At 41.5% G+C, this 25302-nt stretch overlaps 1 protein-coding gene across 3 annotated transcripts in view; it reads right to left on the bottom strand.

The window, feature by feature from the left end:
* PARVB (parvin beta) overlaps positions 1-25302 on the bottom strand; it is a 68589-nt gene that overhangs the window by 16926 nt on the left and 26361 nt on the right. For all 3 annotated transcript variants that reach the window (XM_075051835.1, XM_075051837.1, XM_075051836.1), the window contains exons 3-8: positions 23413-23483; positions 14240-14342; positions 9553-9693; positions 8563-8678; positions 2979-3037; positions 1260-1279 (exon numbers count right to left, since the gene is read on the bottom strand). In XM_075051835.1, the coding sequence (XP_074907936.1) occupies positions 1260-1279; positions 2979-3037; positions 8563-8678; positions 9553-9693; positions 14240-14342; positions 23413-23483 (510 nt within the window). The remainder of the gene's footprint in view (positions 1-1259; positions 1280-2978; positions 3038-8562; positions 8679-9552; positions 9694-14239; positions 14343-23412; positions 23484-25302) is intronic.

Below are 25302 nucleotides of genomic sequence, written 5' to 3' on the forward strand. Positions count from 1 at the left end.
CAGCAGTGTAGGAAAAGCAAAGCTTACATACAGTATGAACATTTAAATTATGTTTAGACTTTCAAAGCATTGTATAACAATATCTAATCCAATCTAAAATCTACTAAATTGACTATAGTAGTGCAACGTTTCACATTGTGGCAGCTTTGGGCTGACTGAAATTTTCTAAACACTGAGTTTTTTTGTATTACAACTGTCATCATCAGGTAAATCAAGAAAAAATTGGAAATCTAACCAATTGCAGTTCCATTTAGAAAAAAAAAGCATAAAAAAATGCTGGAAGAGTGTGCAGGTTTTAAGCTGTTAAAATTTTCAACATAGTTTTTAACAGTTTTTCCAATTTCAAATTCTTTTTGTTTACCTTTTAATAGTTTTCTATTATTAAATAAACAAACATATTTATTATCCAAATCCCTTTCATATCTGAAGAAATGTTATTTAGTCCCTATAGCGCCCTGACATTACTTATTTTCCGAATACCTTATTAATCATTAATATAGATATTCTGCAAGAGGGAAAATGAGAGCATTCACATATTACAACCGGGGAACAGAGAAACTAAATTACTTGTTCTTCATCATGCACAGTCCTTTACAGGAGCCCACATCTCTTCGGTGAGAAGTGGTGACTTGATGCCACTAACAAAACTAAATGCAAAAAGAGAAGTCTCTCGGCAGCAACACCAAAAAAAATGGGTTTTGTTTAGAAGACCAAATCTACGGTTGGCAAGGTCTAAACTGTAAAATCTAGTGAACATGGAGGAGATAAGATACTCCACGCAAAGGAATTATAGAGGGCTGACTGGCTGCTGAAAGCGGACAGATAAACAGAGCTTTCTTAGACCTTGTACCATACATCTTTGCTTCAGTAGTTTTCACGTATTCATTTGTATATAAATTAAATGGTCACATCATGAAGAGGGTGTAACTCTTATTGCTGGGGGTTGCAAAGATTTTTACTTGCAAGCCACTAACAACAGTACTAGGAAATACTGCCCTGTGCAGCATTTTCGCTATTCATTACTTGCAAATGAAAACAAATCAACAGAGACCAGTCTAAAGAGCACAAGCAGTATACTGGATGATCTGGTTCTACCCATTACGCTCCACATCTCTGTGGAGTAACAAAACCTGCCTGCGCAATACACTCCAACCCCACAGAACTGCTCAACCTATTGTCTTGATCTGCTGAAGGAAAACAGACAAGATTTCTGTGCCTGACACAAATTAAAAAAAAATTCAGTCAACTTTGTTACTTACCAAATCTTCCCATCATCATCCTGCAAGTCAGAGCATTCAAAAATATCTGGTTAGTTCACAAATAATCACTTTGAAAAGACAAGACCATGGGCTTAACGGGCCTTTTCCTGCAAGATGCTGAGGGATAACCACTCCTACCAAGTCAGGAGGCTGAGCATGTTGCAGACCAGACCCATCGTGCTGCAGGAATGTCCCCAGCAGACTGCCAGTGATGTCAGGGAGATACATTTTAAATTAATGGAAATGTGTAATTATGTTTTACACATAATTATGATTTCTTATGCATAACTATTTTTATGATGAAGAGTGAACAAATGTAGTTCTGTGTACAGTTTCCACAAATACAGTCATCAGATGCTACACCACATAGCTCAGAAGGAGCAAGGCTATCTATCTCACTTCAATCTCTTCTCTCTGAAGAAAGAAAACATACATCAGAGCTGGATATTATGTAAATAAAACTGCCACATATGAATTATATACACAGCCAGTGACATCACCAGACACATGCAGATGTTTATCAGCTGAGAATCAGGCCCTGATTTGCACAGAGGAATTTGAAAGTATTCAATGAATGCTGGATTCTGCTGATCATTGCATTTTCCGTAGCTATCCTTATAACTGGGTGTGCAACACATTGAACAGTAAACCTCTTAATATTGTGTAATATTAAATAACTTAATAAATAAATGTATAAACACACATGCAAATCTGTAAACATGTTTCTTGCTAAAAAAGGTGTCTAAATCCCACTCCGCAGATTACATCTTACAAACCACATCTGAAGGAGAGGACAAGCAAACTACATTGTTGAAGAGCATAGGAGTGAGGGGAGGAATTTTGGCCCACAAACCTGAGGCAGAGCTCTGATCCTACAAAAAACACTATGAGATCTTTAATGTCCACAGAGAGATGTTATGATCTCATTTTTGAGCATTTCCATCTGAAGGATTTTCCCCACTGAGCTAGCCACATAGTACTTCATTTATCTTCAAAGTCATGGAAAGCTGAGCCAACTCTACAGGGAGCCAATACACTGATAAACTGAAGGAGGGCTCATGCAAGCCCCTCTTAGAAGAGTTGCCTTCAGGTCATGTGAAGGAAAATCTCAGCTTTTATTTGCAGCCAAAGTGCATGTCTAGCCTTCGCCCTATAAAAAGGACTGTAAAAACATGAAGTAAAGTTATCCGTTGCAAAAACTGGAGAGGGAAGAGGTTTATTTATTTAATTTATTTTTGCTGAGCTCTAGTCCTGAGGTACTATTGAAAACAGAGATCATCTCTCCCTACAATTTTAACAGGGTATCACTTCAGTTTTGAAAGGTATTCCAAAGAATTGCCTTTTGTCAAACTAATTCTTCCCCAAAATATCTACATGGGCCCTTCACTTGAGAGAGGAAACAGCACTGGGCAGAAATTAGTTATATATATGGCCACCTCCAGAAGGCAGGGGGGAAAAAAAAGGCTCACAAAGGTCACTTTCAATGAACTATTCAGTTAAAAGCTTCTGTAATGCAAGAATGTCAAGAAAATACTTTTCTCCTTTGTAACATATTTCCAGAGACCAAGTTATTTCTATATAGTTAAAAAAGCACCACATTAGGGGATTTTGTTAATTTAGCAGTGGCAGGTGGAAGATTAAGTCTCTCTTTCGTCTTTGTAAACTGTCTGACATCATGCCCCACAGATACACTCCGAAGCTAAAGTGTTTTGTGCTTACTCTGTTGTAGTCGTCAGCTCCTCTGTAACATGAGTGGTCTGAAGGAGGCCTTCACGTTTCTGGAAAGGAAGGTGGAGTTAGAAATGAGATGGCATTAGTAAAGGAGAAGCTCATTAGGGGCCCTGCAGCATTCAGCATCTTTCAGAATCCCAGAGGATAAAACTGGATAAAGCGTGCTCGCTAAGTTTTGTAGAGGTAGAGGTGAAACAGCTGGCACAGGAGGGCTCACTCCCAGAACAGTGGCATTTATCAGGCTGACAGCCAAATGGAAGTTTCAGAAATATATATATATATCTGCAGCCAACAAACTCACTAACAATTCTCCACCTGCAACCAGAGTCAACATCGTGCCTGGAACACAAATTAGAGAGAGTTTGTGAGCCCCATCTTAAATTCCCCAAGGGCGCTCATTCATGTCACAGTGTCAACCAACAATTTGACACAACTGGCAGCCTGGCTCTCAGGAGAGGTCTGGGGCTGAAATAACGTGGATGGCTGCCCCCAGGCCAGGGCTCCGGTGTGCATGAATAGTATTTCCCTGTTACCAGGTTTTTTCTCCTTGGGATAATTTTCTGCATGAATAAGGATTTTCCTACCCAACAAAAAGTTAGCATGTGGTGAGACCCAGTTTCACACCAGCTTTATAACAGCCTCCTCAGCTCTGTTAAGACACAGCCCCCTGACACAGGTGGGGTCAAATGTTTCTGAGCCTCTCCAGGGTTTTGGAGACATGGCACGTATATCTCAGAGGCTGGAAGTGCTTTTACCCGAGTCAAAAACTTTCTTAACATCTCTGTGGGTCCCTTCCAAAACTATGGGATATAGCCTTGTGCCTGAATGGAGGAATGTATTTCCCCCCTTCTCTGTGCTTAAAAAGCTGACACAAAGAGCTCAAATCTCAGCAGCCATCTAGGAACCAGGTCTGTCAGAATGACTTACGGCAAGGTTAATAAAGCTGCTAGCTCACGTAAGCAGGGAAACCACCCCTTCAGGCACAAGCTCCATACACGTATGCCACCTCAATCATTTTTCACCAGTTGAACCCCAAACAAGAAGTTATTAGGGAGAACAGCTTTGAAGAGAAACACATCCTTCCCCAGAAGCAATCTAAGAAATAAAACCTGAAATCTAAAAGCCCGTAAGAAGAACTCCTGCCCCTCCACTCCCTACTCAATGAATGAAGGCAGCGTTGCTTTCTCAAGCCACCACCCAGGGAGCCTGGCTGAAAGCACAGTGGGAGCCGTGGTCTCTCACCGCTGCGCTGTTACAGCTCCGCGCCTGAGCTGGATGCCGCCAGCTGGCCATGTCTTCACAGCTCCTCACCTCCCTATCACGCATCCATCTCATCCCGCTCCCCTGAGGGAGCCACGGGAACAGCGCCAGAAGGTTTGGTGAAACAAGCCAGGATGACAGCATGGATGGAAAAATGAGGAAACATCTGACAGGGCAATGTTTTCTTGCATGCAAAACAATGTTGTCTTTATTCCATCCCACCACGTCTCTCCTTTATTAACACAGGTTTCTGGACCTTCCAGGCACCACGTACCCCAGGGAGAAGATGCTATAAACTGTGAACAAAAACTCAGTAAGTGGTGACTAGTGAATAATGCCTCCAAACGCCTGATAAGAGGAATGCCAACACTGACTCCCCAACAGGTGGAAACGGCAGCATTTCTGCATAGCCCCCTCCGAGGCAGCTGAGCATGCTGCTCGCACAGCAAGCCCAGATCCCTTGGCCTTGCAATCCAAAAGCAAATGTCATTCTTTGATAAAACTTTGATTCCTTGCACCGCTGCCACTAGACACATTCATTCTTCATCCTGCCTTGCCTCTGACCTTTCAGTCTACAACTCAGACTACAAGGGAATTACTGTAAAAATACCTCAGATCTCCCAGCAGCATCAAGATGGAACATGCTGCAATCTTAAAAATGAGGATGAGGGAAGCTAAGTGCAAAAGGCAGCAATTCCTGAGCCTTGTAAAAATACCCAACACAGTGAGACTTAAGAACAAATTTTACACTTACTTCTGAGAACATTTTTGTTTTCCTGAATTAGGTTATTCCTTCATCATTCAAGTTTATGTTTCAAATAACAGGTAGTAAAGTCAGCTGGAAGAAAAATCTCAGGATTTTCAGTTCTCACTGGAAGCACTCACTGAAACCACAAATTTTCTCTTCTCCCTGTCCTCACTGAGGAGGGCTGGAACAACAGGCACATGCTGAGTGACACCAGTATTAAAACATGTAGCATCTTAGACTCTTACTCAGCACTTAGCTCAGGAGTAGCTATCAACAGGATCTTAACTAGAAGACCCACCTAAACCCTTGCTCTGCTAGGACACTTCATGCACAACTTGGACATATATTGTCATGGTAACAAAATTTTCTATTTCACACAAAACCCACCAAGAAAACCAATTTTGGAGGTTGATTTCAAAAAGGTTTGAAAGTAACTAGGTTTCAGGAACTCTGCTCTTGAGAGGGGCTACCTCATGGTGCCCATTATAAAATAATATAAACAAAAGTGTTTTCTGCTGGGTTAGTCTTGTCCTTGTTCTATGTAATATCGACAGACAGACAGATAGGCAAAGGTTCTTCCTGTCAAGGAAGGTAAAGCAGAAAGTCCTCTCCAAAACACTTGTGGTTTTCTGAGCAAACTAGACAGTGCAGGACCAAAAAACAATAGTGTATTGTTTGGCAGATACAGATCCAGCTACAAATCTTTCTCAGGCTCTAAATTAACTATTTTTAATCTCGGTCTGTCACCTCAAGATGCTAAAGGAAGGGAAGAATTTAAGGGAAGGGCAGAATCACCACCAGTCTGTGGAGATCTTGATAAATACTTTCCACGTAGCACAGTGCTGTCATAATATTATCTCATTTTATGGAGCAGGACACTAAAAATTAGAGAAGAAAAAGCCCACAACACTTACACAAGCTAATAAGGTATTCTGCATTGCTCTGAGATGGGCTATGGAAATGCACACAACTTAGCTAAGCAATAACTTGCTAAACCAGTATGACTCTCTTATTTTCATAGTGTAAGCACAGCCCTTCTGGGCAAGGAGCACCTCATGCATCTGCACAGTGTGAGGACGGCTCAACAAAGTTGATAATGATAATCCAGAGTGCCAAAGTCACCCGTGAAAGTGAGACTTAACTAGTTTTGAAAATTTCAGTGTGAGTGTGTTCTTGCACAATACTCCACAGCATCTTGCAAGGTTTTCTTGATGCAGGGTCAATTCTGCAAAGCTTACAAAGAAGTCCCTTAAACTGTTGATTAATCCTCTTAAATGCATATTCAAGCAAGAAGAGGCATTTAAACTAAAACCTTTCAGAGGTTCATTGTGATCTAGTTTGACAGAACCCTAATCATTATCAGGATCTGTAGTAAGAGATCACTTCACAATAAATTGATAACTATAAGAATAATAATCTTCTTAATAATAGTTATCTTACTTGGATTAGAAACAGTATTAACCTCATTACCATTCTTCTATTTGTCATTAGTATAACAAAGGCTACATAAAATCCATTTAGAGAGATCTGTGTTACTGAACCAGCATCTATTTTTAGATGAGAATATGGATGCTGAACCACGAAAATTCAATTTACCAAACTATAAGGCAAAAGTTATTGCTCCAGAAGAAACACGCTTCAGTTCATACTGTGCCTTGCCTTCCATTTAAATAAACAAACCTGAAGAGTTGCAAGCTTTTCCTAGCAGTGGGATAGGGGGGCTGAAACAAGCCTCCTCTTGCACAAGGCCAGCTGAGGCAGGCTCACAGCCAGCAGTTGCCATAACCATCTCTAGGACTCCAGGCTCTAGGTCCAAGAGCAAGAGCTTACAGCCTCTCAGGCTTAAAGTCTCATTGTACCATTGCTCTGACACCTTCAGGCATTCCCTTGGGGACACAAGAGTTGCTCTTTCTCTTTCTTTCTTTCTTTCCCTGTTTCTGTCAGCCTTTATCTCATCCTTTCTTCACCTCAGCCTTGCCTAGTTTCAAGATGCAGGGACTGTGGTGAACCAGATGCTCTCAGTAGGTGTCTTCTCTATATCCCTCCAACAGGAAAAGATGTGAAAATACATTCTGCACAGCCTTCCCTGTGCTACAGAGGTGGAGGGTCCTGAAGCTTGAACTAAGGACAAGGAAAGGGGGCTTTACCTCTTCACCTAAGGTTTTTTTTCTGACTTCTCAGTTGCAGAAGACACTTCACTGTACTGGGCAGGAGGAGATTTCTACCATCAGGGTGTCAGACGACTGTTGACCACCTTGTATTTACATTTCCCTCCTTACCTTTCCAAGACAGTCAAAAGAAATTTAAGAAGAAATTGGTCTCCTATTTACATTCATGTTACTTTATACCTAACTCACCATTACTAAAATGAAAGAACTACAGCAGCCTGAAAACAGTTCAAAATCACCTCTTAAAGATAATACATACACTTATTGTGAGCCAGGGAGTATCCATCAATTACTCACTTACATCACACCCTGTACCCCTAGAGCATTCAGGCAGGCAGCCTGGAAAATCCCATTATTTAAATGTAAAGCAAAATGAGGCTTGCCTAAGCAACCACCTTGCAATCGCATCTTGTAAGGCGATCCACACTCGCAAAACAGAATCCAAGATCACTTTTTCTTCTTTATTCTTGAAAGGAAACCTACTACAACCTGACAGCTCTAACAGTAAATGGCATGTACAGAAAGCACTTCCACAGCCTGTTGCCAGCAGCTCAGCCTGCCTTGCAATGACAGCGCTGAGCAACAGCAAACAGTCACGGCATGATCAGAGTGCCAGCTGGAACAGCTCTGCCTGGTGTTTCAACAGCTGTTGAGAAAAGCTGGGTTCGCATGCTACAGACTGAACTGCCACAGGAGCTTCAGTTGGGATAGAAGGCAAGATAAAAAGTAAGAGTACATGTGCTCTGACAGTAAAGTCTTTGCAGAGTGAAAGGAAATGGTCAACACCAAGCAGAGAAAGGAATAACTAGAGCAATATCTAGGGCAGGAGGGAAGAAGTCAGGGTTCCTCAGGTCAGATCTCCTCTCCATATCCAAGGAAAGCTAACAAAAACACAAGGCTGTGAAAGAAATTTTGAAAGTCTATTAGCATGCCAAGGAAAACAACATGTCTAAGTCTGCATAATAAGTCGTCGGGGAAAAACAACATCAGTAACAGGCTTCCCAGACTAGGGAGATTCTACATGCTGAAACTTCTTTCTGTGCTGTTCATGTTTCAATGGCTTCTCTACATAAAATGCATGGCAAAACCCATTTACTAGAGTGCCAGAAATTACGGATACAACTCTCTCTTATACAAAAACCCATCACATGTTTTTAGCTTGATATTGCAGTAGGAAATGGTGGTCCCAAACATATTAAAGATATGATGTTCTCGGGATCACATTTGAGCACACCAAAAATGCATTCCCAGGACTGGGACTCACTAAACAACTGGAACAAGAATTTTGTAATTACAAGAGATCAGGGGACAATGGATGGGAGCAGCCTAGTACTGAAAAATCAGAGTGATAAATAATGATTGTTCTGATCAATTTCTCTCATGAGTTCATACTCACCCGTACAACTACCACTTGTACAGACACATGTTCAGGCAGTCGAATGGGAGCCCGGAAATGCATTGCCAAAGCTACCAGAAGGTGAAGAATGGCAATCAGATTCTTGCCATGGATTGCTGCAGGGAATAAGGAAAATGAAGCAAATAAAAGAATACTGAGGCCTTATTTTAAACAAACAGCTCTAGGAAAAAGGCAGGAAAAAGGCAGCGAAAAATGCCTTTGGTGAACACTGTCTTTTTTCTTTTTATCCTTCTTCTTCTCCATCCCAAATTAACAAGGCCTACAATATAATTTACAGGTAGCAAAACCTAGATTCAACCCTCCCTTTAAATTACATGCCTAATTTAGGAGTCCAAACACTTCAGCTCCCTCTCTAGTCAATTAAGACAGGCAGACTCAATCACTTGCCTTCCACTGTACCAGAGAATACTGGAAAATTCTTTTAGCAGACTTCCAAAGTGTTAACACAAGCTTTCTTACCTGTAAGGGATGAACCCAACCCCACTACCTAGGTGAAGGGACTTCTCAAATTCCACTCTCACTTCTGGATTGCAACAGGCCATGCTTGAACAGAGGGCACTTTCTGCTTAGCCTGTCAGAAGCTGCATCCTCCAGCAGGATGCAGGATCCTTTTACCCTCCCTGTGGTGGCCTGAAGGGTTAGACGACCCTCTAGTACTTGAATGACTAACACATTTCTCATGCCTGTGGGGATTCAAATTCAGGAAGCAAACAAAAAACTTCCTAATGAAAGCATATTCTTAAAGGAACAAATTAATTCAATTATCCCATAGCGATGTACATCTGTCCTTAAACAAAGACCACAGGTGGTACCAGCTACAATCCATACACGGATGTGGTAACACCCTCTACACAATTAAATAAATAACTTTTAAAAACACGCTGCATCACAGAGAATATGATCAACCTATTGATTATCATACCCTCCTTGCCTGCGAAGCTGAGAGAGAAAGCACAACAGAGTCCTTACAGTCAATGTTCCACTTGATTGTCCAGCCATGGGGTCGGAGTAAATCATGGACAGCTTCCAGGACCGTCTGCAACTTTTGTTTCTGACCAATTTCAGATTGCGTCACTTCTGCCACATTCAGTTTACGGTCAGCCAATTTTTCTGTGTTTGAAAAAAAGAATAACAAAAAGAACAGGCAAAATCAGATTAAACAAAGGCCTGGGTGGGAATAATGAGCACAAAGCACTGGTCAGAGCTGGACTCTGCTAGAAATTTTCCAAGAGAATGATTTTCCTCAGAAAGCAAAACAGCTGAAAGCAAACCTTTCATCAAAGTGCATCAATTCCAATAAAATCTGTGACAGAAAACTGCTAAGGTCTGGCACAGCATGCTCATCAATCAAGTGTCAAAATACATAACAACTTTCAGACAGGCACCAAGTTAGTAATAATATTTATTGTACCTCCCATTTTCTTGCACTGCTGAAAAGCACTTGGCACAACACAGCCTTCACTACACAAGGAATCTGCACAAGTTCAATGGACTTTTCTAATAACAAGTTAATTTAGGACAAAAATGGGGAAATATTGTGTGAACATTTACTTCAGCTTGATAAGATTTATTTCAGGTTAGCTGAAGGCATTAATTTAAGCTAGAGCAAACTTTACCTCCTTGATAAACCATCAAGAGTCACAGACTCATATGACCCACAGATTTGTACTGGCTTAGTGGAAGTAATTTAAAGAAAGAAGTAAGTTGGTACAAGCTTGTCATGTTGTTATGACATTGTCGCATCATGGTTGATTACTTCCAGAAATGAACTAATGCAGGAAATTTTGTAAAATGCCATTACTAAAATTTGAATTATGTTTCTGTAATATAATTATTTGTTGCCAAAGTCATAGACAAGTCATTCTTCTCTTCCTCTGCATTGTGGCCCTTGCCAAAGACACAAAAGCTGAATTTCTCTAAAAAAGAAAAAAAGAAGAAAGAGAGCTCAGGAAGGTGGGGTAGAGTCCTCCAGCCACCAGAGCAATGAGAACAGCTGATCTCTTTTCTTCCTCCACCTTGGGGAAAAAAAGGTCAAACTCACTCTGCTGCTGGGACTAGGAGGTCAGGACTGGTTGAACATATTCCGATTATATATAATTATTCCAGTCTTTAAAACAAAAAACCATACTTCACCAAAACTGTTTTCACAAAATGGGATGGGCTTCACCTCTAAAGATTCTTTCAGAAACATTTCAGAGTTGTCAAAACCTATTATTCCAATAATGGAGATATTTCTGCTCTCAAGTTCCAGAGTATGTTTCTTCTGAACATTATACCTAGCTGAAGATATATATATATATATCTCTATTTTTAAAAAAGTGACAGAAATACAGAAGTACGTCAGTACCCAAACAGAAGAGACTTGCAGGTTATCAACTCACAAATACTTCGAACATTTTGACTGTTTCTATCAATCTACAGTAGGAAATTTTAATCAATATCCGAATAATATTAATGGGAAAAATGTTATTTAGCCAAGATGTCTCTGAATCTTTTTTAAACTGATCACCAAAACATGCAAATATTATTTAATATTATTTTAGACATTTTTTAAAAAATTATACTCCAAGATTCATTTTTTGGTCACTTGTTATGGCTCCTATCTATTCTCAGCCCAGGTTATCTGCCAGTCAGCAAGCAGAAATTTATTTCCTTTCATCCTGAAACCATGCATACCAAGCCACCCCAGCCCCTCTATGTGGCACTACTTGTACCTTGATAAAGTTAACTAAAGGAGCTACACCTCAATCAGTCAGACAGCCATTTGGTAATCTCTTACTCCAAACTGCTTCAAAATAAGCCCACTGACAAGCTGTTGTCTTTCATCTTTTTTTTTTTTTTTGTGTCTGCCTATCAAGACAGATCTTTTTGAAACATCTCTGTGATGGGTTGACTCTGGCTGGACGCCAGGTGCCCACCAAAGCCGTTCTATCACTCCCCCATCCTCAGCTGGACAGGGGAGAGGAAAATATAACAAAAACTTGCGGGTCGAGATAAGGACAGGAGAGATCATTCACTAATTACTGTCACGGGCAAAACAGACTCAGCTTAGGGAAAATTAGCTCAATTTATTACAAATCAGCCAGAGTGAGGTAATGAGAAATAAAACGAAATCTCAGAACACCTTCCCACCACCCCTCCCTTCTTCCCGGGCACAACTTCACTCCCGGATTTCTCCACCAAACCCCCCCAGCGGCACAAGGGGGACAGGGATGGGGTTTACGGTCATCACACGTTATTTTCTGCCGCTTCACCTCCTCAGGGTGAGGGCTCATCACACTCTTCCCCCGCTCCAGCGTGGGGTCCCACCCACGGGGTCAGTCCTCCACAAACTTCTCCAACGTGGGCCATTCCCACGGGCTGCAGCTCTTCACGAACTGCTCCAGCATGGGTCCTTTCCACGGTGTGCAGTCCTTCAGGAGCACACTGCTCCAGCGCGGGTCCCCCACGGGGTCACAAGTCCTGCCAGAAAACCTGCTCCGTGGGCTCCTCTCTCCACAGATCCGCAGGTCCTGCCAGGAACCTGCTCCAGCGCGGGGTTCCCACGGGGTCACAGCCTCCTTCGGGAACCCACCTGCTCCGGCGTGGGGTCCTCCATGGGCTGCAGGTGGAGATCTGCTCCACCGTGGACCTCCCTGGACTGCAGGGGGACAGCCTGCCTCACCAGGGTCTTCACCACGGGCTGCAGGGGAATCTTCGCTCCGGCGCCTGGAGCATCTCCTCCCCCTCCTTCTTCACTGACCTTGGTGTCCGCAGGCTTGTTTCTCTTACATGTTCTCACTCCTCTCTCCCGCGGCTGTTTCTCACTCTCCCAACTTTTTTTTCCTTCTTAAAAATGTTATCACAGAGGCGTTACCACTATCACTGATTGGCTCGGCCTTGGCCGGCAGCGGGTCCGTCTCAGAGCCGACTGGTATGGGCTCGCTCTCTCTCGAACACAGGGGAAGCTTCCAGCAGCTTCTTACAGAAGCCACCCCTGTAACCCCCCTCGCTACCAAAACCTTGCCACATAAAACCAATACAATCTCTCACACACAAGGAATGAAAACTACTACTTGAAGTTTAATGACCCTACTTTGTTAGCCTTTACTACAGGCACCAGAAAAGAAGACTTGCACAATGGAGGGCTGACTCAGTTCTGAGGCCTCGAGCATCAGCACCACCACAAGCACAACGTGCTTTGCCTCTTGCATCAATAAGACAGCACAGAGATGGACAGATTCAGTAATACAAGTCTTGCTGAAGAAACCAAGACACCAGTGAAGAACAACACAAGATGGGGGCTGAGTTGTGATAGCTTCAGGTCAGGGGAGAAGCTTTTGCTCTCTAATCAGAGGCCCAACAGGAAAAAAATTGGGGAAAAACAGTCCAGTTACAGTCTCAGGCTGCAAGATGTACATGCCCACCTTCTCTCCTGTAAGATATGCTAAGTTCAACGGAACTACATACAAATGTATGTATGTACAACTAAGCACTTTCTAAATGTCTGCAGGCCTGAAGGTGGAACCATAACCTCCACAGGGAGCGTAAGAAAGCAGTGATACCTATGAGAAATGGCTACAGTGAAATGCACTACCAACTGCAGAAACAGCAGTGTCTACATATTCAGAAGTACAACTGTATTCACACAAATACTCCCCAGCTAAAAATAAGTCCACATCCCTGCTCCCCACCATGTCTGAAGGGTCCCAGCTGCAGTCTAACCAAGCAGTGTTAGAAGTACTCTTGTTTTATTCCTGAAGTTATTTTTGAGGCATTTTAATTGAACACAAAGTTAGTTGCTGTTAATCAATTTTAAAAGCTTGTGAATGTTCACCAAAATGCAGCAGACCTGTTATTTAACGGACATATGCAGTAAATTCAGTAAGCAGAATCCATTAGCACCAGTGGAATTAACACCACTAGGTCCTCTTGCCCCACTCTGACACATACATCCCACATCCCAGCCCACTCTTGAAAACATGTCATAAGTAAACTGAGAGCAGTCTGACTATCTATCTCCAAGAAACAGTGTGGATTTACAATGGCACTTGAAGCTTCAAGTCTCTTTGTTTGCTAAAAGCACCCCCATAAATCACTGCATCATCATAAGGTTTTCTCCATTGTGCTGCTTCCGTGAACACACACATCGCAAAGATGTAAGGGGGCTGCAAAATCGCAATTGCTTAACTGAGTATATCCTCTCATGAATCATTTGCACAAAAGTGCACATGATGAGTATGTGCCTGCTGCCATGCATTCTCTTTTTCTCATTTTCTTCCCCTTAAGTAATTCTATCAGGACCTCAAGAAAGCTCTCAGCCCAAGAGCTTTCAGAAGCAAACTATACAGACCAAATTTTGGACTACATGGCTTCTGCTTGGTTCCCCATTGTAAACACAAATCTCACCTTTTTTCTGCCACATATTTCAGCTGTCTGGACTATACTTAGTCCATGAAACAGATACCTAGGAATCATCTGGATTTCCTCCCCTTTCAGCAGACAGCCTGAGAAGAACAGATGGAGAAGCTGACACTGTAGCTATCAGTGAAGCAAACTCTATCCCTGGTGAGATGGTTGAGTTACTGCACAGACCTGCTGCTGTCTGCAGCTTTGGAAGAGATTAACTTTGGGCCCCTTCCAGACTTTGGGGCCGCCTTCTCTTGTGTGAACTCACCTAGCAGCTTTTGCAGCACCTGCCCATCATAAAGGTCCTCTTCAAGCTGTTTGACAATGATTCTCTCCTCCACCAGCACATCATTAATCCAGTCAATTAGAACCTAGAAGTACAGAAAAAAGGGGGCAAATGTCTAAAAACCACTGAAATATGTTTCTTCCATTCAAGGCAGTAATCAGGAATTTAAAACAGAGCAAGAATAACCATATTTATGTACTTCCAAGTTACAGAGAAATAACAAAGAGAAGCTTTTGCTATATTGTTTTTAATTCAGGTCTTACAGCATGGCAATTTTAATGCCCTCTATTTTTCCACATTAAAATGTCTCCTTATTGCACTAATTCTAAAGCAAGTAGCAACTAGCAGCTCTGCAACAATAACCTCTGCTAGTATCTATGTTCTCCAGGTCCCAAAACTCATGTCTTACCTGTTTTATGTGAACAGCAGACCTGCCAATAGATGACAATAGTCCCACGCTCCCACCATGATCTCTACCCTGAATAGATGTGAGTGGTGTGCCAGAAAGAAGAGCTTCAGAAGGGAAAGAGTGAACGCTTATAACAGGAGCTAAACAGACCCACTAGCTAGATCCCAGCCATTAGCAACAGGACAAGGCATTTTATCTTAAGCTATAGCAGGATACAGAAGGATACAAATTAAAATTTTTGTCAAATGGACCTGATAACCATTCTACAACATATATAATAGTCCCCATATCCTGACTACTGTAACTATAAAAATCATTCAATCACCTGCAAAACAGGAATGAACATAAAGAACCTTTAAAAAGAAAAGGAACTGAGTTAAGTTTTCCAGGTGCCAAAGATAACAATTACCAAACAGTTACAGGAAAAACAGCCTTGACTGTTTGAAGTTGGCAGTAGTGCTTTCCTCCAATTTATTATTTGGAAAATTAAATTACTTTTGCAAAAATAATATAGTTCTGTGGGAAGAGACGCAATGTTAAATCCTGCTAAATCCTTGATTCTATAAGAGGAGAAGAGTATTGCCATAGACATGCAAAATCCATTAACTAGAGCCACCTAAAGCAATGAGCCTCATTTAAAAATTCTGTAGATTTTAATTTGCTTCATATAAAATTGTGGATTCTTTAAATTAACTTTCTGATTAGATTCCATACTTCTGCCTCTTCTCAACAGTCATGACGGCTAAGAGAGTTTTAGGTTTTTAATATACAAGAGATTGTGAAACAAAGGCAAATAAACAAAATTCAGACAGGCTTGCACTGGAGAACACCCACCTTGGCCATCCTAGGAAACATGAGCATTTGAATATGTTGGTTACAAGGACATTTAAGTAATTCAGCCTGGCTACTGAGGTTCATTGAATCTACCAACCTCAAGTAAGTTTTGCTAGACTTAGTGTCTACAAAGAAGTTTACAATCCAAACATGAAATACTAACGCTTCATGCACCTCTAATCTGTATCTTTAGTACTTCCAAAGCATGCTGAAAATGTGAGGGCTGAAATTCGGCTCTAAAAATAGTGTATGTGGCAAATTTTAGCTGGGTGATATGGCAACCAGTTAAGTCATGGAAAGCAAGGCTCGGCATCAATGCTTACATATGTAAATCAGATGCCCAGAGGAATGAAAAATCTCAGTAATAAAAATGACTCCTCTAAAGAGCTTGCTTTCAAAATAAAGCTTTTCTGGTAAGTTATTCACTAGCCAGTATCAGCAACTTGTATCAAAAGTGGTCTTCTCTAGAGCGGGTAAAGGAAAAGCGGAGGTGACATTTGAAGACAGATGTGCATACACAAGGATGTGCTCTGCACCGGTATTATTGCCCCACCGCTCCCCTGTGACCTTGCAGGAACCTTATCTACCACTTGGGCCATTCCCTCTACCAGATGGCCTCCGCTGCAAGGTTACAGCTACCACCAGTGTTCCAACACATGCCACCAAGTTGTTCCACACTCTCACATCCACCTAGTGCCTTTTATTGGGAGGAGGATCATAGTTTCCCCCTCTCCTTCCCCTGCCTCATGCTCCCCTCCTGCAACACCTTCATGGCTTTCACTGCCAATAAATTGACAACCACACTTCTGCTTTAGCAGCCCAGCCTGCCGGCACGCCAGCTACCCCTGGTACTTGGGGTCCTGGATTGAAAGGGGTATTGCAGCACCATGCCCTGGCAGGTACAGCCATCCTCTCAATTCGGCAGTGGTCACAGGAGCAATGCTGGGAAGTCTGTCTCCTGACACATGCTCCAATATGTCCTGGAAACCATCTTGCTTCTCTGTCACACAGCCTGATATATATAGATGTAGATATATATATCACATATGGGCAGGTAAAAATGTCGAGACAATTGCTCTTCCTGCATTTCATCCTCAGGATGCCTCTTCAGCAGCGTCTTGATCAGGTAAACTCTCCCTGCCCAGTGCTTCTCCCCTAGGTTTAAAGCTAAGGTTTTCAAAAAACCGTAACGTGTCACCTATCACCTGGCATAGGGCATCAAACCTTTGGATTTCCTTTGAAAACCCAAACCAAAATTAGCTCATCAGAGAGTATAGCCAGCAAAAGTTAAATGCAAGAAGACGCAGCCTAAATAAAACAGTTAGCAGAGCTCTGCTCCACAGGTGGGGAACCATGACCACTTTTGGAGAGAAAACTCCCATCAGCTGTTCTTGGCTCTTTCAATCTTTTTCAGGGGATAGAAGGACATTTATGGTAAAGGGCTGGAGAGAGTCATTAGACAAGTTAGCAAAGGATTACCACAGCTGGAAGACAATGAGAAGAGGGCTACCATCTTTCACCTCGAAAACTGCTCACCAGTGATACAGAAAAGTGAGTCCTAAATAACAAGGTATTTTCTTGTCCCAGATCATCTAGAAAGAGATTTTCAAAGCCTGTCAATAAGGTGACTGCCGAATTCCAAAATGATACAAGTTTGACACACATAGACATCAATAGAAAAACAACAGAAGAAATCAAAGTCACAGAAGATTTAGGTCTTCTGTGAGATTTACAGAGCAGACTTTCAAAAATTATCTGAAGTTCAGCTGAAATTATCATTTGATAATCAGATCCCATTACAGTCCCTAAAGGAAGAGGCCAGATTTCCAAAAGTCCTCAGAAGCTTTGTTAAAAGAAGACTCAGGATGCTAAACTATTTGAAACCATTAATAAACATTTTATTTTGTCTGTCCTGTGTTGAATGGTACTGAAGTCAGAACCTACAAAATGCCAAGGAATTACAAATAAAAGTCTGGAAGTACCTTCTAATGTAGGAGCCAACATCCCATTTCCACGTGTGCACGTACACAGGAATCATAAAGTGGCTTTGGGTACAAGGTGTTAAAAAAGGGAAATACCTACACTATGTGCTACTTAAATGTTTCAGGAAAATTTAGCACTGGAAAACTTTTGGAAAAAAAGTACATAAAAGAGATACAAATTAAACAAGGTCTAGCCATAGTTATTTTATTATTTTAATAGTTCTGCATCTGAATGAAAGATAACCCAAAGAACATTCTAACCTCTTTAGTATTCAGACTACAACTCCAGCTCTGCTAGAAAAAAATGAATTTGCAATTTATATTTAAGAAAAAAAAAAATCCAAGTTTTTTTTTTTTTAACAGCCCTTCAAGACTGGCAAGTGCTGTAATTAAAAAGCAAACAAACAAACCCCAAAAATCTGCTGTCCCACCTCTTGATTTCCTGATTGTGTCTTAATTAGGAGCCTGGAAAAATCTTTCTGCACAGAATTTTTTTTTTTTTTAACTTTTAGAAGGGAAATAAAGCACCATATTGCTTATTGAAATGACAAACATGCAGAAATACTCTCTAACTCTCTGCTCATGGATAGTCAGCTCTTCAGTTCTTTGTAGTTGCTCCTTCATGCAAAGACAGAAGCAGAAAATATTCAATAACCTGAGTGTCTAAAAATTTAAACAGCTTGATACAGGCACAGAGTACTTGGTGGAAAGCAGACAGAAGGTGCAGACAGAGAGCTTTTCCGGTGCATGAAAATATGCTTAACTTCGATCTGTCTGGTCTCACACTCCTCTACCCATTCCTTCATTTCTGTGCCTGTACTTCATACATCTGCAGTTCGATATTGCCTTTTAAGCTCAGGCTACATTTGCTGCATTAAATAACAGGGGTAGGAGAAACACTGCAGGACTGAGGGAGTGCTTTATTGCAAAGCCTGTTCTCCCAGCATCAGGCCTAACACCATGCCTCCCCTTACACGCAGTGGCTGGTGAAGCCACTACAAGATCCCACATGTAGCTAATGATCTTCAATGCACCTGAGACTCATCGTCTTGTTCAGTACTTGGAGACTCACAAAACAGCCTGCAGGTACAAGAAAATGTTTGTTAGGTCCCTTGTCCTACCTTCATAAAAAGCTGCTTTTCTATACTATGTGGGATTAGCAGCGCAATTTAAAAACTTCAATACAATATCCCCATGTCCTCAAAACCACGCCTACCCTTTCATGCATATCCACACTCATATAAAACATCTCTGAACTGCGTCAAATGCTCAGACACATGCGTTTGTAGTTCTAAAATTTCCAGCAGTGCTTTAAATTCTGACACATCCATTTATCGTATCATTCTTAAGACAAATGCACATGTCTGGTTAAGTGAGCCGTGTTGCATCACTAAACACTGGGCTGAAAACTGAAATTTGCCATGAGGCAGACAGCTGAAACAAAAGAGTACTAGAAATCTAGAGAGGAAAAATGAGTCTGCCTGGCCAACTTGTTTTTTTAGTTCATGCAAGATGGGGTTTTACATCAAACTTCACCAGCTCGGTGAAGTATTTTTGTTCTGCAGGCTGGCTGTTCCCATGGCAGTGAGGCACATTCAGAGTTAATGTGCAGAGTTCAAGGGCGTAAGGACCCTACAGTCACCGCTATACAGTAATGAACAAAATGAAAACCGAGACAAAATACACGAACACATCTGGAACAATGAGAAAACAGGAAGCCCACCACCAAAAGCAGCAAAGAAAGAAAAACCTGATTTCAATGACACTTTTCCCCCGACTTCTGCGAGAAATAGGAAGCAGAGATCAAAGTTATGAAAGCTTAACTGGCTTCAGGGTTGAGCATGGAAATTTATTAAAAATTCATATTCAGGCCTGGAAACTATTGACTAAGCACAAAGCACTGGTCACCTGTAAACAAAGAGAAGGCTTCTTGTTTTTAAAAGCAGACCATGGAGAGCATTTAGGAAGCACAGTCTCATTTGGTCACATGAAACCTTACCAAAAGGACCGCGGCTTCATTTTGGTTTTCTCTTCACCACAGTGAATTTTAAAAAGCCATAAAATTAGACATGGAAAAAGGTGATAATTTCTAGGACAGTGATTGATTTACTACAAATGAGAATGTTTAGTCATTTCAGGCAGTATCTAGAGCACCAGTGCTTGGCTCTGTATTAAGTTTAGATGAGGCTTTAAGGGCCAAAAGTTGTTGCAGTATCGGTCAATCTTGCAGAAGTCTTTGCAGGGAGGGAAAGTATCTTGCAACTGTGACTTGCTGTCTTTTGTCAAGGCAAGGCACTTTCAGACAGGACCCAATTCTCACAAGCTGCTGTTTTAAAATTTTGGATTCAATTAGCAGAAGCTCTTCTTCATACTTTCCCTACCGAAATACATGAGAAAACCCTAGGAAATCTGCCACTTATGTCGAATGTTAAAATATCTTTTCAAAGTCTCTGACTCAATTCCTACAGCCTATTAATTCTAATTATGTTTAGGATGACAACCAGCAATGAAGGTTGTGAAACTTTTACCCGTCAGCCATATCTAAACCAGAAGGGGGGAAAAAAGATTCCTTCCACCTTTACACCCAGTACACAAAGAAACACACATGAACAACAAGGAAAGCACACGTACATAAGCCACCTCTTTTTTTTTGAGTATTCGAAAGAGAGCTAGAAGAACCCCTACACACTCTTTACAATTAGCGACATGGACCAACTAAGGGAACTTTATATATTGATGTAAACTGAATTTTAAACAGATTCACAATAACATATAGCCCAGAAACCTGACTCTGAAGTATACAAAAAGAAACAATATTATCACAGGACACCTCTGTATCTGATCACAAAACAGCCCAAACTTAAAATTCAAATGCTTACTTTAAGTTAGCTGTGCACTTGTCACTTGGCAAATATTGGGCACTGAGTAAAAGAAGCTCACACATTTCAGACACGAGAAATAGAGTATTTTGTGAATAAATTATTTATACATACATATAAATAAAATGATAACTCATCTCTCTTTCCCTGATCTGAATTTTCAGCTTTAGGTCTGTTCAGCCGTGTACCAAACTGTGTTTGATTACACACAGAGCAAATTAAGTGAGGACAAAAAGGCTGCTGGCCACAGAGGGAACTTATTTGAAGACTTCATATTGACAAATTGTGGCCAACTATTTTTAGAATACCATCAACGATGACAACAAACAACACTTTGAGGAATAATTCTAGTTCCTAATGATTTTCATATGTGCAAGAGGACTTAAAGCAGGTATTTTAGCATCCCCTACTAAGCAGCCTTCAACAAGGGGATGCACTGTATATTTGCATTAATAAGAGTGAGGAATGAGGCTTTTTATTGTGTAGGTTTTTTCTGTTGGTCTCTCTGTGTTACCAGAATGCTATACAATCTGTCTCTCCAGAGTTACAACGGCTCTGTCAAAATCACTTCCAAACGCTCACACAAGCTTGCACTGATCAATCCACTATGCATATTATCCCTATGGCATGAGGCTAGCAGAAATTAAAACAACATTTTGTGGAGACAGAGAGATATTAAAGCAGTGTCAGCAACAGATCATCTCTGCTGCTGCTTTGCACTGAGATCCATTTACCCAACTGCATGTGACTGACAGAACAGAAACACTCAAAATCAACGATGGCAAACCATTGGCATGTCTAACTCTGGTGTTGAAAGAGATTTGGGCTGGCACCAATGAAACTAAGTGATACTGCCAAACTTCAAAAGGCATGAGGCTCTATTGCTGCTATTGACACGTTCCCCTCTGAGGGGAAAAGAGCGAGAACCACTTTAAACTACAAAAAACTCCATCTATTCAACTCCTCACTCCTTGCTAGTCCATGGAGATCTTTGATTTCAAGCTGTGTGGGGCAGGCAATCTTTTCTGCTGGCTGCTGCTGTACAGCACTTAGCACAGCTAATTCTCATCCAGCACTGGGGCTCCTGGAAAATGTCATTAACCACTGAAGAACAGAAAAAAAGGAATAAGTTGCTCATTTTTTTGCATTATCCAAACTCTGTGGCATAAAATAGGTTTTACTAACATAATTCAGACCTCTCTCTGCCTTACAGATTCACACCAACATAGTGTTAAATATTTTTCTAGCTGAATCTCTGTAAAAACTCTCAACTGCTGAGAGGTATGCAAATGATTAGCAATTACCTAAATTACATAATTTTCAAGTAGGCACTCTACAGGACACATCTCTCCTTTGAGGATGATCCCAAGGAAACAATCTGCAGTTACGTGCTGTTCCCTGCACCAGCTGCTCCAGTTCAATTGGTAATATGTTATCCTCTCTTCATGCAAGTGTAAACTGGAGTAGCGAACCAGAGCCTCCTTCTGCAATGTGCTGTAAGCACTCAGACACATTCTCAAGTGCTGCTCTAGCCCTGATTTTCATTCCTCCTGAAGGTTTTCAGGTTTTTAAACTGGAAAATACAACCTTGCTAGACTCTGACATCCAGGGAAGATTCACAAACTCCTATTAAATTCAACAGCAAAATTCCCAACTGAAAAGCAATTCTGATCTCAGCTATCGAGTCTCCTGCATCACACAGTGCATCTGGTTCCTTCACTGCAATGACTCTTGTTCAGCTGAATTATTCATGATAATATCGCTGCTCCACTAGCAAAGAAACCACAGTACATTTTGAAAGAGTGATGCAAGACCACTGTACCTTTTGAGAGAATTAATGGATTTAGGTACTAACAAAGAAAGAACATGCAAATTCACTTAATTTAAAACCACAATGTATTCCAGGTAAATTAGAATAACAAAGAAATTTGAGTAGAGCTCCTTGCTAAACTTGGTTTGATGAGGTTTTATAATCTTAAACATGTTATTGCAGCATTAATAACAGATCACTGGGCTTGTTTTAAATATGTACCAGGTGAGCAATTTGCTCAAGCATTCTGTGAAGCATATGCGTGCAGCCAAGGTGCACAAGGTTTCCTGAAAGGAATGTGCCACAGCTCAACCCCCTATCTGGAGATGTTATCCAAAGTTTTCAGACCCACCCAGCTACAGCTGCATTGCTGTTTCTAACAAAAATAATTTTTAAAAATAATTTAAAAATAATAAAGAGGAAGTGTAGCAGGAAGTATAACACAAGCACAAATGCTTTTTGGAAAGAGATCACATTTGTTCAGAATTGCCATCCATTCTCTTCCTGCTCAAGCTTTCACTTTGTTAACCTCAATGACTTACTGCATAGGAAAGGTTCTCCTAAACACTAGTCCCTCAAGATCAAATCCTCCATCGTACCTGGCAGAAACTATGAGCACTGCTGAGGCAGAAAGCCACACTTCACATCAGCACAGCTGGGAACACCATTATCAATACCTTGGGCAGATGACTCCAGTGACAACAGATTCAGGACAATCTGGCCCCTGCCCCAATCACACAGGTAAACTGAGGACTCTTCTTTAAAAAAACCCAACAGAATACAGGGCAAGAAGAATCTCAGTTCCAACTTTCCTGTAACACCAGAGGTCTCCTCGTTGTCCCCTACCATGCCCTTCCTCATTTCAGTCCTACTCTTCTCCTGAAATCCCACTAATGCTTTCCAAAGCTCCTTCCCCGTTTTCATAAACAGAAGGAACCTAGGTTTATGTGCAATGACTGCAGGTAGATTCAAGCTAAGCACTGATCCTCACTGTGATAATCACAAGGATATAAGTGGACAATGGAGCTTTACTCCGTAACTACCATGAGCACTCTGACATTCAGCCTTTTCTTCTTTCTCTGGTTGTTGCTTTTAGCCTTACCTTGTTGATGACCTCAGTTTCCACAGATACACTTCAGTAACAAGTTGTTACTCCTCAACTGTGTTCTTGGTAAGCAGCTTGTAATGACTCTGGCTCACTAGTGAAAGATTTGAAGAAGGACAAAATAGTGATTTCCTACCTTGATCAGTTCTTTGAACTTGGGGTCTTCTTTTGAGTTAGGATCAATCATAGTGCGTTCCTCATTCTCCTCTGTCCAAGTAAAATGGGAAACTTTAGTGAGATCCACTTCACACACACACTGCTGAAATACTGCAACGATTCCTAATCATGAAGTGGCCTGTCAGCTGATCAAGAAATGACGGTGCCTAGTCATCATCTTAGCAAGGGAATATCCAATGATCAAAGTGTTAGGTATTTTTAGAGACACACAGAGAGATAACACAGCCCGAACTTCCTGTCGTGGTTTCAGCCCAGCCGGTAACGAAGTACCGCAGAGCCGCTCGCTCACTCCTCCCAACCCCGCTCTAGTGGGATGGAGAGGAGAATCAGAAAGGAGAAAAGAAAAAAAATGGAACCTCGTGGGTTGAGATAAGGACAGTTTACTGGGACAACACAAGAAGAGAAGTTACAACAACAATAATGGTACTAATAAAAGAATACACAAAAGGAGTGATGCACAGTGCAACTGCTCATCACCCAGAACTTGACGTTCCACCACCTCCCACACCGAAAGCCGAGAGGGCACCCCCCAGCCCGCTCCCCAGTTATATACTGGGTATGGCGTCACAAGGTATGGAATAGCTCCTTGGCTAGTTCAGGTCAGCTGTCCCGGCTGTGCCCCCTCTCAGGTTCCTGTGAAAATTAACTCTATCCCAGCTGAACCCCGGACACTTCCCTAAAATAACACTGTTGCCACTGGCCTTCCCCAGCTCAGACCCTGCTGTATGGAGAATACTTGAAGAAAATCACCATCCTCTATACCATGTGGGGCATGTTAATATTAATATGCCAAAAAGTGCAGTTGACTACTTTTCTCCCTCTCCTCAATTTGTATTTAGATTATATTTGAAAACACCTGTCCCAAATGACACCATCCTGAAAAGTATAGCAAGCTTACAGTACTACGCTCAGTGCAACTGCTGAGACGTGGGCTGATAGTTGGTGCCTGCACTCTCTGGTTCCCTGAAACTTGGTCACGCATGCAGCCCTGAGTGCATGAACTCCTTGCACGAACCTCTGGTTAAACTGGAGAATGAAAATGTGTATCAGTTGTGCATGGGGAAGAACATAAAATAGATTTCTCAGGTGTAAAGTCTTCTATTTCTTCTGTTGCTGGCAGATGTGAGAAATGCTCTCCAATGGCCAGCAGGACAACCACAAGAGGCACGAATATAAAGATTAATTTTTAGAAGGGATGATTTGATACAGAAATGTTGGTAGAAAAAAATCAACTTGAGCTCAGTAAGGCTGACAATCAAACAACCTTTGGCAGAATTATCTTCACAACAGCACATACTGACACGTGCATCATGTGCATGTTTATATGCTACTGTAGGTGTGGATACCAGTATTTAGGAAGCAGCTGGAGCAAGTGTCATATTTTAAATTCTGGTGCTTGCTTACAAGTAGCAGACCTCTCCCTGCACCCTTCATTTTAGCTCCTTTAGTAGCCAAGTGGTAGCTGTGATCTAGGTTAGATCTGTTCCTTTCAGTGGAGAGCAAACCCTGGCTACTACACAACAGGAACACAAGGACAGTGACAGTGTCACAGCTACATGAGGAGATCCACATCTCTTCAGCTAAAATAATTATTTATAAACCCCATGGATTTATCTTTAGCTGTGTCTAGACAGGCCATATGGAATCCTATTTTCCTATTGATTTCTCAATTCCTTCCAGCATGACAAGAAAGGAGGGGTTTCGGTATGACCATTGGTCCGGCCATTGCCACACTGCATAGAGGAACCCTTTAAAACCTGACAATGACCAACCTCCAGTAACTTCCTATTGCAGTGCTAGACTTCACTGCTGTCAGATGGAAAACACAACACTCGCACATCCTAGACAC

Source organism: Buteo buteo, chromosome 19, assembly GCF_964188355.1.
Source record: "Buteo buteo chromosome 19, bButBut1.hap1.1, whole genome shotgun sequence".
Lineage (NCBI taxonomy): Eukaryota > Metazoa > Chordata > Aves > Accipitriformes > Accipitridae > Buteo > Buteo buteo.